At 35.5% G+C, this 12,992-nt stretch overlaps 1 protein-coding gene and 2 non-coding genes across 3 annotated transcripts; all 3 read left to right on the top strand.

The window, feature by feature from the left end:
* The first annotated feature begins 247 nt into the window (after positions 1-247).
* Positions 248-329, top strand: TRNAS-GCU (transfer RNA serine (anticodon GCU)). The gene has a single exon. It is a non-coding gene; the product is annotated as a tRNA-Ser (tRNA).
* A 76-nt stretch (positions 330-405) lies between these two features.
* Positions 406-487, top strand: TRNAS-GCU (transfer RNA serine (anticodon GCU)). The gene has a single exon. It is a non-coding gene; the product is annotated as a tRNA-Ser (tRNA).
* A 2,256-nt stretch (positions 488-2,743) lies between these two features.
* LOC141827547 (putative WRKY transcription factor 40) lies at positions 2,744-3,929 on the top strand. Its single transcript, XM_074714817.1, has 3 exons — positions 2,744-3,205; positions 3,287-3,403; positions 3,490-3,929. The coding sequence occupies exons 1-3, from the start codon at positions 2,744-2,746 to the stop codon at positions 3,808-3,810; spliced, it is 900 nt and encodes a 299-aa protein (XP_074570918.1). The 3' UTR covers positions 3,811-3,929.
* The last annotated feature ends 9,063 nt before the right edge of the window (positions 3,930-12,992 follow it).

Below are 12,992 nucleotides of genomic sequence, written 5' to 3'. Positions count from 1 at the left end.
CATAGCAGCAATTTTATTGTTTTTAAGAAAATTGATCTAATTTCCTTGGTCATCTCCTTGAGCTTCTTTGTTGGATTATTATTCAATAGCACGCATTTTTGATCTCATTCCAAGCTTTGTCGTATTAACACGGGCGTAGTGGAAGGCTACTCGATTCCATTGCATTTTCGCGAGTGCGTGGAAGCGGGGATGGAGAGAGCCAGAGAGACAGATAAGGATGAAGCAGCAAGATTATTAACACAACAAAGTCGCTTTGGCCGAGTGGTTAAGGCGTGTGCCTGCTAAGTACATGGGGTTTCCCCGCGAGAGTTCGAATCTCTCAGGCGACGGCTTTTTTATTTATTTTTTGTTTATTCCGAAATTGTATTATATTAGTATATTCATTAAAGACTGTTAGACAACAAAGTCGCTTTGGCCGAGTGGTTAAGGCGTGTGCCTGCTAAGTACATGGGGTTTCCCCGCGAGAGTTCGAATCTCTCAGGCGACGATTTTTTTCTTTATTTTTTATTTTTTATTTTTACTTAAAACAATGAATTTCCCAAGAACCCTTGTCTCTACAAGAAACAATGAAAAATGGAACACGGAAACACAGATTCGACGCGCTCAGAGCTGAGCAGAAAACACGTCCCCAACCTCGCTCGTGCTGCACGATGCTCTGCGAGACTTCTTCACCGCCTACCGATAGAGCGGACGTACGCAGGAGGAGAAGGCGGAGGTGGAGGAGCTATGTATCGTATCGATGGCATCTCTTCTCGAACAAAAGAATGAATCATCTCCGTTCTATGGGAACACGGGCTGATTGGTTGTATCCAAATCCATTAATTAGATTCTTCAGCTGCAAGTGACAAAACAGAACGGAGTCTAGCAAATTAATTACAGATCGATCATATTGGAGTGTTTGCAGAACCGACGTAAGCAGCAGGCCAGGGAGGGACCCACCATATGAACTAATATGATCCTGATGAGCTAACGTCATCATAGCTTGTGTCATGGTTGTTATGTCACCAAATTCATGATCAATATAATGAAGTCAGTCAATGAAGAAATTAAGGTTAATCAAGCTGAGGGAGAGAGAGAGAGAGAACACGATGGGCTTTGACTCGAGATTGCCAATTTAGAATTTGCAAAGACTTCTTCGACTAGACTTTAGTAAGTCGTCAGTCTACTACGCCATGCCCATGCATTAGATTAGAAAAGAGAGAAAGAAAGAAAGTGGTCCATTGTCTGGATACTTCAAGGTGGATGAAGTCAAGGCCGTAGTATGGATTGTCTGAGGTCAACTCGTTTGGTAATGCATGTGCCCATCGATTCAGATCATCACCATCACCATCACCATCTAATAGCTGTGCATGACGTGATTTGCTGCGCATGCGAACAAACTTGATTACGTCGACATTAATTGCTGTGTATGACGTGGTTTGCAAACTACTTTTGTACGTCATTTTGAAACATCACCATAAATACAAATTTTTAAAAGATATATCAAATTATTCCAATGTTATAAAATTTTAAAAAATTCACATATGTGGACAGAAGGCTCTCAGGAATATACTAGTTTAATTTGGTTTAAAACGATTTTAATATGCTCTTAAGATTATTAAAAAAATTTGACTTAAATTCACTAATGACTCTATAGTATTTAAGATTTTAAAATCTTTTTTTATGGTGCTGATGAATAAGAATGATAGACATAACCCCATTAATAAATTTATTTTAAATTATTTTAAAATTAAGACAATTTTTAAAACTCACATATCTTAATTTTGATTGTGGAGCCCATGTATAAGGGTTTTGTAATGATTCTAATTTGAATTGATTTTTAAATGTCTAAGCTCATTAATGAATTTTAATTAAAATTCCTTGATTATACCTCATCATCCTAAATATAACTGTGCTTTTAGATATAAATTTTATAGTTTAGATGATAAAGAGCTATAAGTTTTGACACAACCAATACATAATGGAAGCATATCAAAAAATTAATAGTCAACCATGATGATTACAAATTTAGCACAATAAATTTGAAAATCAATTGATGAATTCGACATCATGATAATCGACTGCTCATAAAGGAGAGGACATAAATAGAAATTAATATGTATTTTGATAAATATAAAAATTAAATATATGGTTTAGATATTACCGAAATCTAAGTACGTGGTTTAGTAAATTGCCACTGAAAATTCATTACAATTGCGCGCTCATTGCCATTGACGAACTCTCACCAGTGACTACTCCAGCCTGATCGAGATAGATACAATCATATCTGCTTAGATTTTCCATTCAGAGTAATCTTTTTTTTTTTTCACGTTTGGATTTATATAAATTATTTGTCCGACAATTGTCGAACGTTTTGAGATGCAGCAAAACGTGCATGCATGTCGGATACTTTATAATTAATTAAATTAGCAGATATATATATAGCAAATTATTTATTTATCACCCTTTTTCACGGTTCTTTTTTTTTTTTTTTTTTTACAAAATTCCTTCCGTATTCCATTATTAAACAATTAACAATAGTCACGCGTTCGGACAAGTCTTTGTATCATGAGTCTTTTTTTAATGAATCAGAGAAAAAGAAAATGACACCAAAATATATATAAAAAAAAAATCAAATGGCAGGAAGCTTCCTGGAAATTTACATGAGAAGGATGTTTAAGAATCCTAATCTATCACGAGTCTTCTTCAATTCTTCTATAAGAACACTACTTCTCCTTTTAATTTGCTTAAACCACTTCAGTCAATGGACTCCGACCACCGGACCAACGATCTCTCGTGTCTCAGCCTCGACCTCAGCGTCGGACCTCGTCGCTCCCCCGTCGACGTTCCGTCTCCGGCGAGGCCAACTAATTATTTTTCTTCATCCGCAGAAGACTCATTTTTGCTTAATGGAGTACGCGCACAAGTCGATCCCTCGAGGAAAGAAGACTCCCTCGAAGCCCAACTGAATCAGGTCAGCGAAGAGAACAGGAGGCTGACGGAGATCGTCGCCGCCTTGTCTCGAAACCGTCAGGCTGCTCGACGCAGCGGGTCGACGTTCGATTTCGAGAACGGATCAGTTTCGCCTAAAAGGAAGTGGTGGGACGTCGACTGCGGAAAAGATGATGATGACGACGCGTGCGGCAAGAGGCGACTCAGAGTTACTGATCCCGCCGTCAAAACCTTCAAGATTTGCGTTAGAACTGACCCGACCGATTCGAGCATCGTAAGTAAAACAAAAAGAATTCAGTTTCATGAATCAAACAGTGCGATTTTTGCTGAATAGTATGGCTGATCGATCGATCAGGTGGTGAAGGATGGCTACCAATGGCGGAAATACGGACAGAAGGTGACGAGGGACAGCCCGTTCCCCAGAGCTTACTTCCGATGCTCCTTCGCCCCTTCCTGCCCTGTCAAGAAGAAGGTACGTACGTACGGACACTGTCAAGAATTCAAAGTTCTATCTCGGAAATTTAAAGCTCGATCGATCGTTTATTATTTATGAATTAGGTGCAAAGAAGTGCAGAAGATAGATCGGTCTTGGAGGCGGTGTATGAAGGCGAGCACAATCACCGACTCCCTTCAGATCAGGATGAACGAACTCAAACATATTCTTCTTCTTGTGCTGCATCAATCGATCTCAACGCCGCAGAACGAGGCGAGCGTGTGGATGCGGTTGGATTAATGGTTTCGAAGGAAAGGGTGGAATTGCCGGAGTTGCAGAGGCTGCTGGTCGAGCAGATGGCGTCGTCCTTGGCGGTCGATCCCAACTTCACCGCAGCTATCGCCGCCGCCATAGCTGAGAGACTCGTTTCGTATCCAGCAGCCTAGCTAGCTATCTGGCTCTCCGTTGAATAAATTGTGATCATAGGGGAAGAAGAAGGGGATCTTGTAGCTAGATTTGCAAGCAAAATCTGAATCGTATCTATGTAATTACCTTAGTAAATGTGATCATTAAGCTAATAATTTTATCGAAAACATTATCCAATTTCATCCTTTTCTTTTCTGATTCAAATATCATTAAGGAAGATTAAAATATTTAATTAATAAAACTACTTGGCATTTTAGTTTCACTTATAAAAATCAATTTTTAATATATAAATATTTATCCTTAACATTTTCAAACCCTAAAATGAGAATTAAAATAAATGTATAATTAACTTAGTAAAATATGTAAAAGTTTTTACACCGGTTAAGAAAAAATATTATAAGAAAATTAGTTATCTAAAATTTAGAACATGAAATCTAAGAACACTTATGGGTAAAACCATAAATATATATAATAGATACAATAATTAGGAGGATACATATTTTATATGTATAAGAGATACAATGGGTATGAAAGAGGCAAGGATGATAGAGAATTTGAGTTTTAAATTATGGATATAAAAAATAATAAAATAAAAAATAGAGTAGGTATTGTTGTAGATAATTTATTAAAGAATGAAGCAGTAGAAGTAGTTAAAAAAAGTTATAGTTTATAACTCTCAAAACAGTGGTGGCGAAAGAAATTATTAATATAATTAGCATATATACACTTTAAATAGGATTAGATGTAATTAGAGGTATGGAAGTGCTTAGGAAAATGAGGTATTAAATAATTTACAAAGTTATTCAAATTGATATTGAAAACAAAAAAAACATCTTATCAATGGAGAGTAAATATTAATACTCTAGTTCTCTAATATAAGAACACAGGAGACATACAAAATTATATAAACTATCTAAGTATTAAACTAATGAGTCATATATACCATCAAAATTTAAAAATAATAATAAAAAAAGATAAAAGAATGAGACCACAATGATTGAAAATTAATTTAAATTTATATTTGAAGGTCGACAACAGAAGTTATACATTTTCTTATGCAACTAATTAAAAAGTATTAAGAACAAAAGCAAGATTTACATATTATATTTATTGTTTAGAAAAAACTTATGATAAAATTTCTAAAAAAATTACATGAAAAATTCTAAAAGAGAAAAGTGTTTGTATAACCTATATTGAACTAATTAAGAATATATATGAAAATTTAATAACAAGATTAAAACCTTCAGGCGAATTAATTGAAGTACTTTCCATAAGAAGATGGGTATATCAAGGATTAATTCTTAGTCTCTATTTTTTTATATTAATTATGAACGAACTCACTGAATACATTCAAAATACGATACTATATTATTTGTTGTTTGTTAGATAATATTGTTTTAGTAGATGAGATACATGAAGTAAATGTTAAACTTTAATCATGATGGAAAACATTAGAAGTAAAAGATTTTAGATTTAGTAGAGTAAAGACAGAATATACGAAATTTAAATTTAGTAATATTAGATGTAATGAGATAATTGTTAAAATAAAAGAGAGATGAGTTATTTATAACTGAGAACTTTAAGTATTTAGAATTATTTATATAAAAGGATGGAGGAATTGAGAGAAATGTCTTAAGTAGAATACATGTACGTAGATGGTTGAAATAGAGGAGAGTGGTAAGTATTTTTTATGATTATAAAGTACATCTAAGACTAAAAGGAAAATTTTACAAAACGACTGTTAGATTTGCTATGTTATATAAAGTTGAATGTTGGACTATGACTCGAGCACATGAACAGAAGATTAGTGTTGTAGAGATGAGAATGAGAATGTTAAAGTGGATGTGCAGACATATAAGGATGAATAAGATAAGAAATGAAAATATTATAGAAAATGTCAAAATTACAACTATTGAGAAAAAATTTTAAGAAAAATGTTTAAGATAGTGTTGTACAATTGGCTTTCCTTCTAAGGGGAGATCTACAACAATGGCTCTCAATAGCTTTTTCTGCGATGTCGGAAAGACTCGGACTCAGACGCGTTCGAGTTTCTCTGCTTGAGCAATATAGTGCGGTACTTGTATGTGTCGGAAAGACTCAGACTCGAGCGTGTCGAATTTGCACCTATGCACCCATGCATGAGAGAGAGCTCTCCCTATGCATTTGTTCACAACATTAATGTTTGTGATATATTATAAACTAACCAAGTTGCCCCTCAACTACCAATGTGGGACTAAACTCCTTCATATGAGAGTTTTCTCCGTTCTTCCATTTCCTTATTTTCATTCCATTTCTAACAAATAGAAAAAGAAACTATGATAAATATGTAGAAGAAAAAGAAAATCAAAGAAAACTTAATTAATAATAATAAAAAGATAAAATTTATTTAAATATAAATAATAATATAGTAGAGGATATAACTCAATAATATAGAATGATCCATCTAGCTAACCCCATCTAATAGAATAAGATTTGATTGTTGTTGTATAACTTAGTAAAATTTGATCTTTTACATATATACTTATGATGGTTTTTATTTTCAATATTTAAATAATGAAATTCATTTTTTAAAAATAAAATTAAGTTTAACAATCTACTAATCACACATTTACATAAATCGCATGTGATTGATTATTTGTTGGCCAATAATAATCGTCAAAATATTGCAAAACTTGAGAATGTTTTTAATTATGAAATTAAGGCATATTGCATTAACTGATTAATATGTGGCATCTGACTGACAACTAAAATCCTGGAATTTTGCACTGAAAGAGATTTACTTTAAGATCCCAGACTTGAACATTGAAAGAGATTAATGGTGCAGCGCCGGCGTCACGATGACGACGAGGCAACCCCTCATCTCGCCGGCAACGGCAAGCAGCACGATGGCCGGAGTTGCCACTGCAAGCAAGTCAAAGGCGGGTAGCTGCTCTCTTGTCCTCCTATTTTTTTCCCTAATTAATCATTTTAATTTATTAATTGTTTGAAAAGCTACAGATTAGTTGCGAAGTAAATTAACGAAAGAAATTAAATGCAGCTACTAACTCCGGCGACGTCGCTAGAGGGGAAAGGCCGGCCGCCTTCGCGGCCTCTACGAGCTCGGGCCCGTGCTGGGCCACGGGGCACCTTCGCCAAGGTCGACCTGGCGCGTCACGTGCGGACCAGCAAGGGCGTGGCCAAGGTACTCCGTGCCGGCACGGAAGAGCAACTAAAGCGCGAGATCGCCGTCAATCAAGCGGGTGGCCCGCCGTGGTTCTCCTCCGACACTTTCCGCGTCGTCACGGCCCTACCCCACGGCGGAGACGCCCTGGTTCAAGACGACGACAATCCCCATTACTTCGGTGCGGAGCAGTCGTCGAAGTGGAAGAATAAGCATGAAGCGGCGGCGGCGAAGACGCTGAACTCGTTCCACCTGATCGAACTATCGAGGGTTCGACCTGCCGCCCCTGTTCGAGCAGGGGCGAGCGCGGAGCAGCGAGGGAATGCAGCTCGCGATTCGGGAGACGGCCGTTCGATCATCGAGGCGGCGCTCAACGACATCGAATGGCCTGGCAAATCTAAGCCAGCAGTCGGTAGATCGACTGGCGATCCAGCGAATCAAATCTCGTAGTCTCTTGTACTTGATTTAGAGCACCAACCGTACACCAGATCTGCTCTTGTACTTGAACTCACAATTTTTTAAAAAAAAACTACAGTTTTCTTTTTCAGGAACAATACCGATAAAATAATTCGATCGGCAAAAGAAAAATAACATGGTGCTTCTACTTTTTTGCTAAGATAATTTTACAAACTGCTTGCATTTTTTTCACAAGATCATTTTACCCTACTTTGTTCGAGAAGAGAACAAAATATTCATTTCTCATCCTCTATTTCATGCACAATTTCAAGTAAATTCACCAAGTGTTATTGAATTCACCATCAATTCATCAAAAAATCTAGAGTTTTTTAGTCTTCAAATGAGAAGAGCTTCTGCATGCACAGACCTAGAAAGAAGTCGACTACAATCTGGAATGTAAATATGAAGAAGACAACTAGAATGAAAACTAAACGTGCTGCATATGCTCTTCGACAAACACCTAACGCAATAGTATGCTCTTGGACCAACAGCCCAATGAGTTTATAATGAAATCAGATGTCTGGCTGCTTTGATCTAAAGGCTTTTCAGTATGATCAAAAATAGCTTCAACCAGATAATTAATGGCTGTCCTGGACTCTAATCCAGCCTTGCTTAAGATGTTCAATTGTATCTATTAAAGAAGTAGATTCATTATCTATATATAAATTTTTTATTTAGTCCACTAAAATCCACCCCCGTCCTTGGATTCAACTAATTAAGTTTGTGAGCCTCCTGTGATAGTGAAATAGAATGCAGCTGAATGATTTTACGGCATGCATTTCTGGAGCAGATATGCTCAATGTGTGGAGGGAGACGAGAATAACTTTAGGGACCCTTCTTCTACTCGCCTCGCTTGGAGACAAGAGAATAACTTTTAAAGGTTGTCTAATAAACTACTTTGATGGAGAATATGAGGGAGACTACTGAAAACAAAAAGTACGTGTAAATGATTTATAATTTTGGGATTTTTTTTCCTTTCTTTTTTATCTTCCATTCAAATAATTAAATCACAGCTACTGTCCATGAGTTAGAAGAAAGGAGATCAATGTTAAAGCATGCAAACAAAAGGGCAACTGAACTTTGCATTTGATAATTGAGATATTAATGCTAAATGCATGTTCTAGTAGTTAAAATTCTTCAGGAAAGTCCAAGAAGTTTGCTTTGGGTTCTAAGATCATTAATTTAGAATCTAAGTCAAACTTGAACAAACTTATAGTAAATCATATATAAAGTTTAATAATTAATGACTAAACTTCGAACAAACGCCTTATAGAGTAACAAAAGATGAGCTATATATATATCCAAGATTGATCTCCGTGCACATCTACAATAAAATTGAGTTTCTAGTAACGAGCTTTCAGAGATGATTTGAGGTTCTCGAGAAAATTTAGCCAACTAAAATTATTAGTAGTGGAGGGATTAAGGAAATCATAACAGGAAAGGAAAGTATTCATGAAAGTTCAAGCTGCGCTGAGGATGCGATTTGAGAGAGACGAAGAATTAGGATTAAGTCGAAAACCTTTATAACCTTCTTTCTTCTCTCATCTACTTTGTGTGTAGATACTGTCAATAGTGACTAGATCTAATTAATGTTAAAATCTGTAGAAGTTCAAAGATATATAGCTCAATATAATCTAGAATGACAAAGCATTTAGACTGGAGAGAGAGTATCTCAGTTAGCAATGTGGAATTGAAAGAGGAAGATGATTACCCTTGCTACTTCATCGACTCTGATTAACATATTGAGGTTTGAAGCAGCAAAATCCAATTCAAACTGCAAAATATTAATGATGGCAAAAATTCCTAAATACTTAAAGATTTCCACAAGAGTCTTCCTAAGGATTGTCAAACTAAGGAACGAGGCTGAAGTTTAGTGAATCGATGACAATCCAAACAATCTTTCTCACTTAGCAATTAATGACAGCAGAAGCTAGAAATACAAATTTACTGGAGTGAAATTCTAAATTATAATATTCTTTTTCCATAGATTGTTTGTTAGCCAAGATTTTTCAACTATTTAGTTCTACAATTTAGAGTCAAGATGTAAAAACATTTCCCTTGAAAGATTTTAAAACCTTTTAATAGTGTCCTTGTACGATTTCAAACCCTGCATATTGATAGAATAATAGTAAAAAAATCCCAATTTACGTGAGTGAAATTTTTAGTTTTGGAACTTTAGTGAAGATGCAAAAATTAATAAAAGTTCAGATTAGTCGTTCACCAACTGTAAGCTATAATATTTTTCTCACAAAATGTTTAAACCTTTTAATTTTAATAATGTATTTACACATATTCTAATCCTGCACATATATGTAGAAACTTCAAAGTTTCATACAAACTTCATAAACCTTCATAATTGAGTGGATAGAATTAATTATTCATACAAATACTGCTTGATTTACCTGGCCACATGAACTAGGTGAGAAGTAATTTTCTCAGATAATAAAATCAACTTTTTAACACCAGCCACAAGTTGATCTTAACTGGCATAGTTTGCGAAGTTGTATATTATCCATAGTGAAAACATGCTTGACAAGCATCGAACTCATCATAATTCCTAATTCTGATATTGAACCTTTCTTTAAAAAAAAACAACTTGATTTACTTTTTCAAATACACCCACAATCCCTACCCTAATCTCTTCATATGGAGCTGTATTAAATCCCTCTACATACTCTATTATTAATATTAATTTTCTTTTGTAAATGTCCACTCTCTTCTTAACTTCTTGTTTGCATGACTATTCAAAGAAATCTCATATTCTTGCTTATATCAGAGTTACAAGATTATAAGTGCAAATGGTTCTTACCTTAAAAGTTTGACTTATGTCACCACATACAATATTTTATGTAGTGAAACTAAACGCAGTGAGTAATCAAAATATAGGCAAAAACATTGTTTGTTACCCTTTCCAAGTGACAAAAACATAGAAAATTTTGTATTAATCTTTGAAGTCGATAGATCTAAGGATTCATGTGGGATCTATGTATGAAATTACAAAAAGATTAATATCTCATGTGAGATCAGCACAGCAGCCATTATTCTTTTTTTCTCTTTCGAGAAAAGAAAGAAAGAGAGAGCATACCTTAGCGAAGCTGATGGAAAGTAGCCTGTAGAGATGGAACGTGAATCTTGCAACTTAAGTTCTGAAGAACTTAGATGAACTCAAGATCCAGCTTTAACTAAAACCTGGTACACAGGATCATGGAAAATGTATGACAAATATCAGCAACGAAGAAGAAGAAGGAGGAGGAGGAGGAGGAGGAGGAGGAGATAAAAAAAGGAAAGGAAGGAGATGATAAAATTAAAGACAGAGAAGCAGTCAAACAGTGATTGCCGTTAAACATGAATTCATTCCCCCAAAAAAAACATAGATGCATCTCAAAAGTCACGCGCCATCTCGATTCAATGGTCCTTCACCAGACCCACCATGAGTGCCCTAGGAGAAAATTACCCACGAATACACTGAGTCACCTTGGAAAGCACCCTCTACATTTCTATCCATAGGCATCCGAGCCAGGATGAGACGTCTCTCCTCTCCGTGACAGATGTAAGACGAACCCAGAAACAGATAAGTGTTAGCAAGCAAAAAACAAAAAAAACAAAAAAAAGAGAGATAATAAGAGTGTATACGCGTGCCCGTTCATGGTTACTAAATGTAAAGAGCTAGGGATAAGAAAGAGAGCTGACAGAGAGAGAAGTGAGCACGCAACAGGTAAAGCATCCACCATGATGCAATTGCCGCTGTGTGCTCACTCTCTTCTGTCAGCTCCTCACTAACCATCGATCCATGATGATGCAGCATGTCTTGATCAAATCTAAGGAAGAAGGGAGGAAAAAGAAAAAACAAAAAACAAAGGAGATTATATTGGGAGCTAGGAGAGTTTCAGATCTATTCTACCCCCTCCCTCCTCTCCTCTTCTTGCTCATCTTGATCTATTCTACCCCTTGCCGGTGTTTATATAATCCACATCTAGCTAGCCCTTCTAGGGTTTCAGCCGATCCAGCTCCACCCTGACCATGCGTGGAGCACGTGTCGCATCAAATCAATAATGAACTAAAAAATTCAACACATTACAGTGGCTGTTGTTCTATAGAGTACTGAGGGATCTTTTTAATTTTCCAATAGGTTGAATCGGATTAATTAGTTGTTTACATAGAATATATAGTTCACATATAAAGGGATATATATTTGATGAATTATTACAGATATTACTTTTTTAAATATTTCTTACAGCCACATTAAAAATTGAGTTGTTGTTTTAATGTGCCTTATTAATGTGACATTCATATTCTTGAACTAATTCTCATCGACTAAAAACAAAAAACTATAAAAAGGGCAATTAAAAAACATAATAATGCTGAATATTTTTTGCTTTTGTCCAATGCACTCACTTCTATTCGCATATCTAAAACATTTTTAATTTGGTGAAGCAAAGTGACATTTTTCTTTTTCCTATTTTTTACGTGATCTTAAACTTGTTGGAGTGTAAGAAAAATGTGTTATTGGAATTTGCCAATGTCATTGTAAATAGCTGATCACGAGCACATCGTATGTGCTACACAATAGTTTGTAAACATTAATTTTTTTAATTAAAAAAAATAATTTAAATAGTACATCCTTATTTACTTTATTAGTTATAGTAGATATCAAATTATGTAAAATAATAATAATAAAATTGTATATTATATGATTATTATTATTGTTGTTGTTGTTTTTGGAAATTCTGTCAGGATAAAAGAAGCCGACAAGAAAAGAAGTGGAGTGCTCGTTGTCGTGCGGTGATTGGCTGGATTAGGTGGGTTATGTACAGCCAAAACAGCGGTGCTTTTATTATTGGCATAATATTATCCCCCGCCGCTTGGATCTGCGGCCTGGCCTCACTCATTGTGGTCGTGTCCCACTAGATCCTCCCCGGAATCTTACTCCGTTGCCAAAGATCCGGCGGTCGAAGGACACGTCGGATGGGATAGATTTGGGGGAGATCTGATGGGTTTCTCGGGAGGCGGTGTAATCATTTATGGTACCAGCCAGGCAGGCACCCAATCATGGACCACAATGGCAGGCGGGCAACGCAGATCAAGGTTGCCTTCTTTAGGCAAAGAAATTAATTCCGGAATTAGTCCCATTAGGGTTTCCCGAATCCCATGACATCATATGAATGCCATTCCACAATTGGAAATTTTACACAGATTTTCGTTATAGACCCTCTTCTTCCTTTATTTGCTTAGAAAGCCCTCTGTGCAAGATTTTTGAAGGATAAACTCCTTTTGAAAATTTTCTCACTCTTCCATATCATTTATATATATAATCACAAATAATGATAAAAATACATTCTTCTAAATCCTAAATTCTAAAAAAAAAGTTAAAATTGCCATCAAAACTAAAATTGTGATTCTTAGAAGAAACAACAAAGAGAACTTATATGATTGTTCCACTTCATATGATCATTCATCATCAATCTGATTCTCATAAGCAACAAGCAATAATTAGAGATTCCACTCCTAGCTAGGGACAATTAGACAACTATACAACTTTGTCATTATACAATTAAGTATTTGGGTTAAACATATTTCATGTTGTTG

The sequence above is a fragment of the Curcuma longa genome, chromosome 4, assembly GCF_044706935.1.
Source record: "Curcuma longa cultivar G26 ecotype Majalengka, Jawa Barat chromosome 4, ITB_CL_G26_1.1, whole genome shotgun sequence".
NCBI lineage: Eukaryota > Viridiplantae > Streptophyta > Magnoliopsida > Zingiberales > Zingiberaceae > Curcuma > Curcuma longa.
The sequence above is the reverse complement of the archived record's forward strand: the minus strand, read 5'-3'. Positions and strand labels throughout refer to the sequence as shown.

Coding starts and splice junctions, on each gene's coding strand:
- LOC141827547 (XM_074714817.1), top strand. CDS start 2,744: ATGGACTCCGACCACCGGACCAACGATCTCTCGTGTCTCAGCCTCGAC. Junction 3,206..3,286: donor ACCCGACCGATTCGAGCATC/GTAAGTAAAACA, acceptor TCGATCGATCAG/GTGGTGAAGGATGGCTACCA. Junction 3,404..3,489: donor CCTGCCCTGTCAAGAAGAAG/GTACGTACGTAC, acceptor TTTATGAATTAG/GTGCAAAGAAGTGCAGAAGA.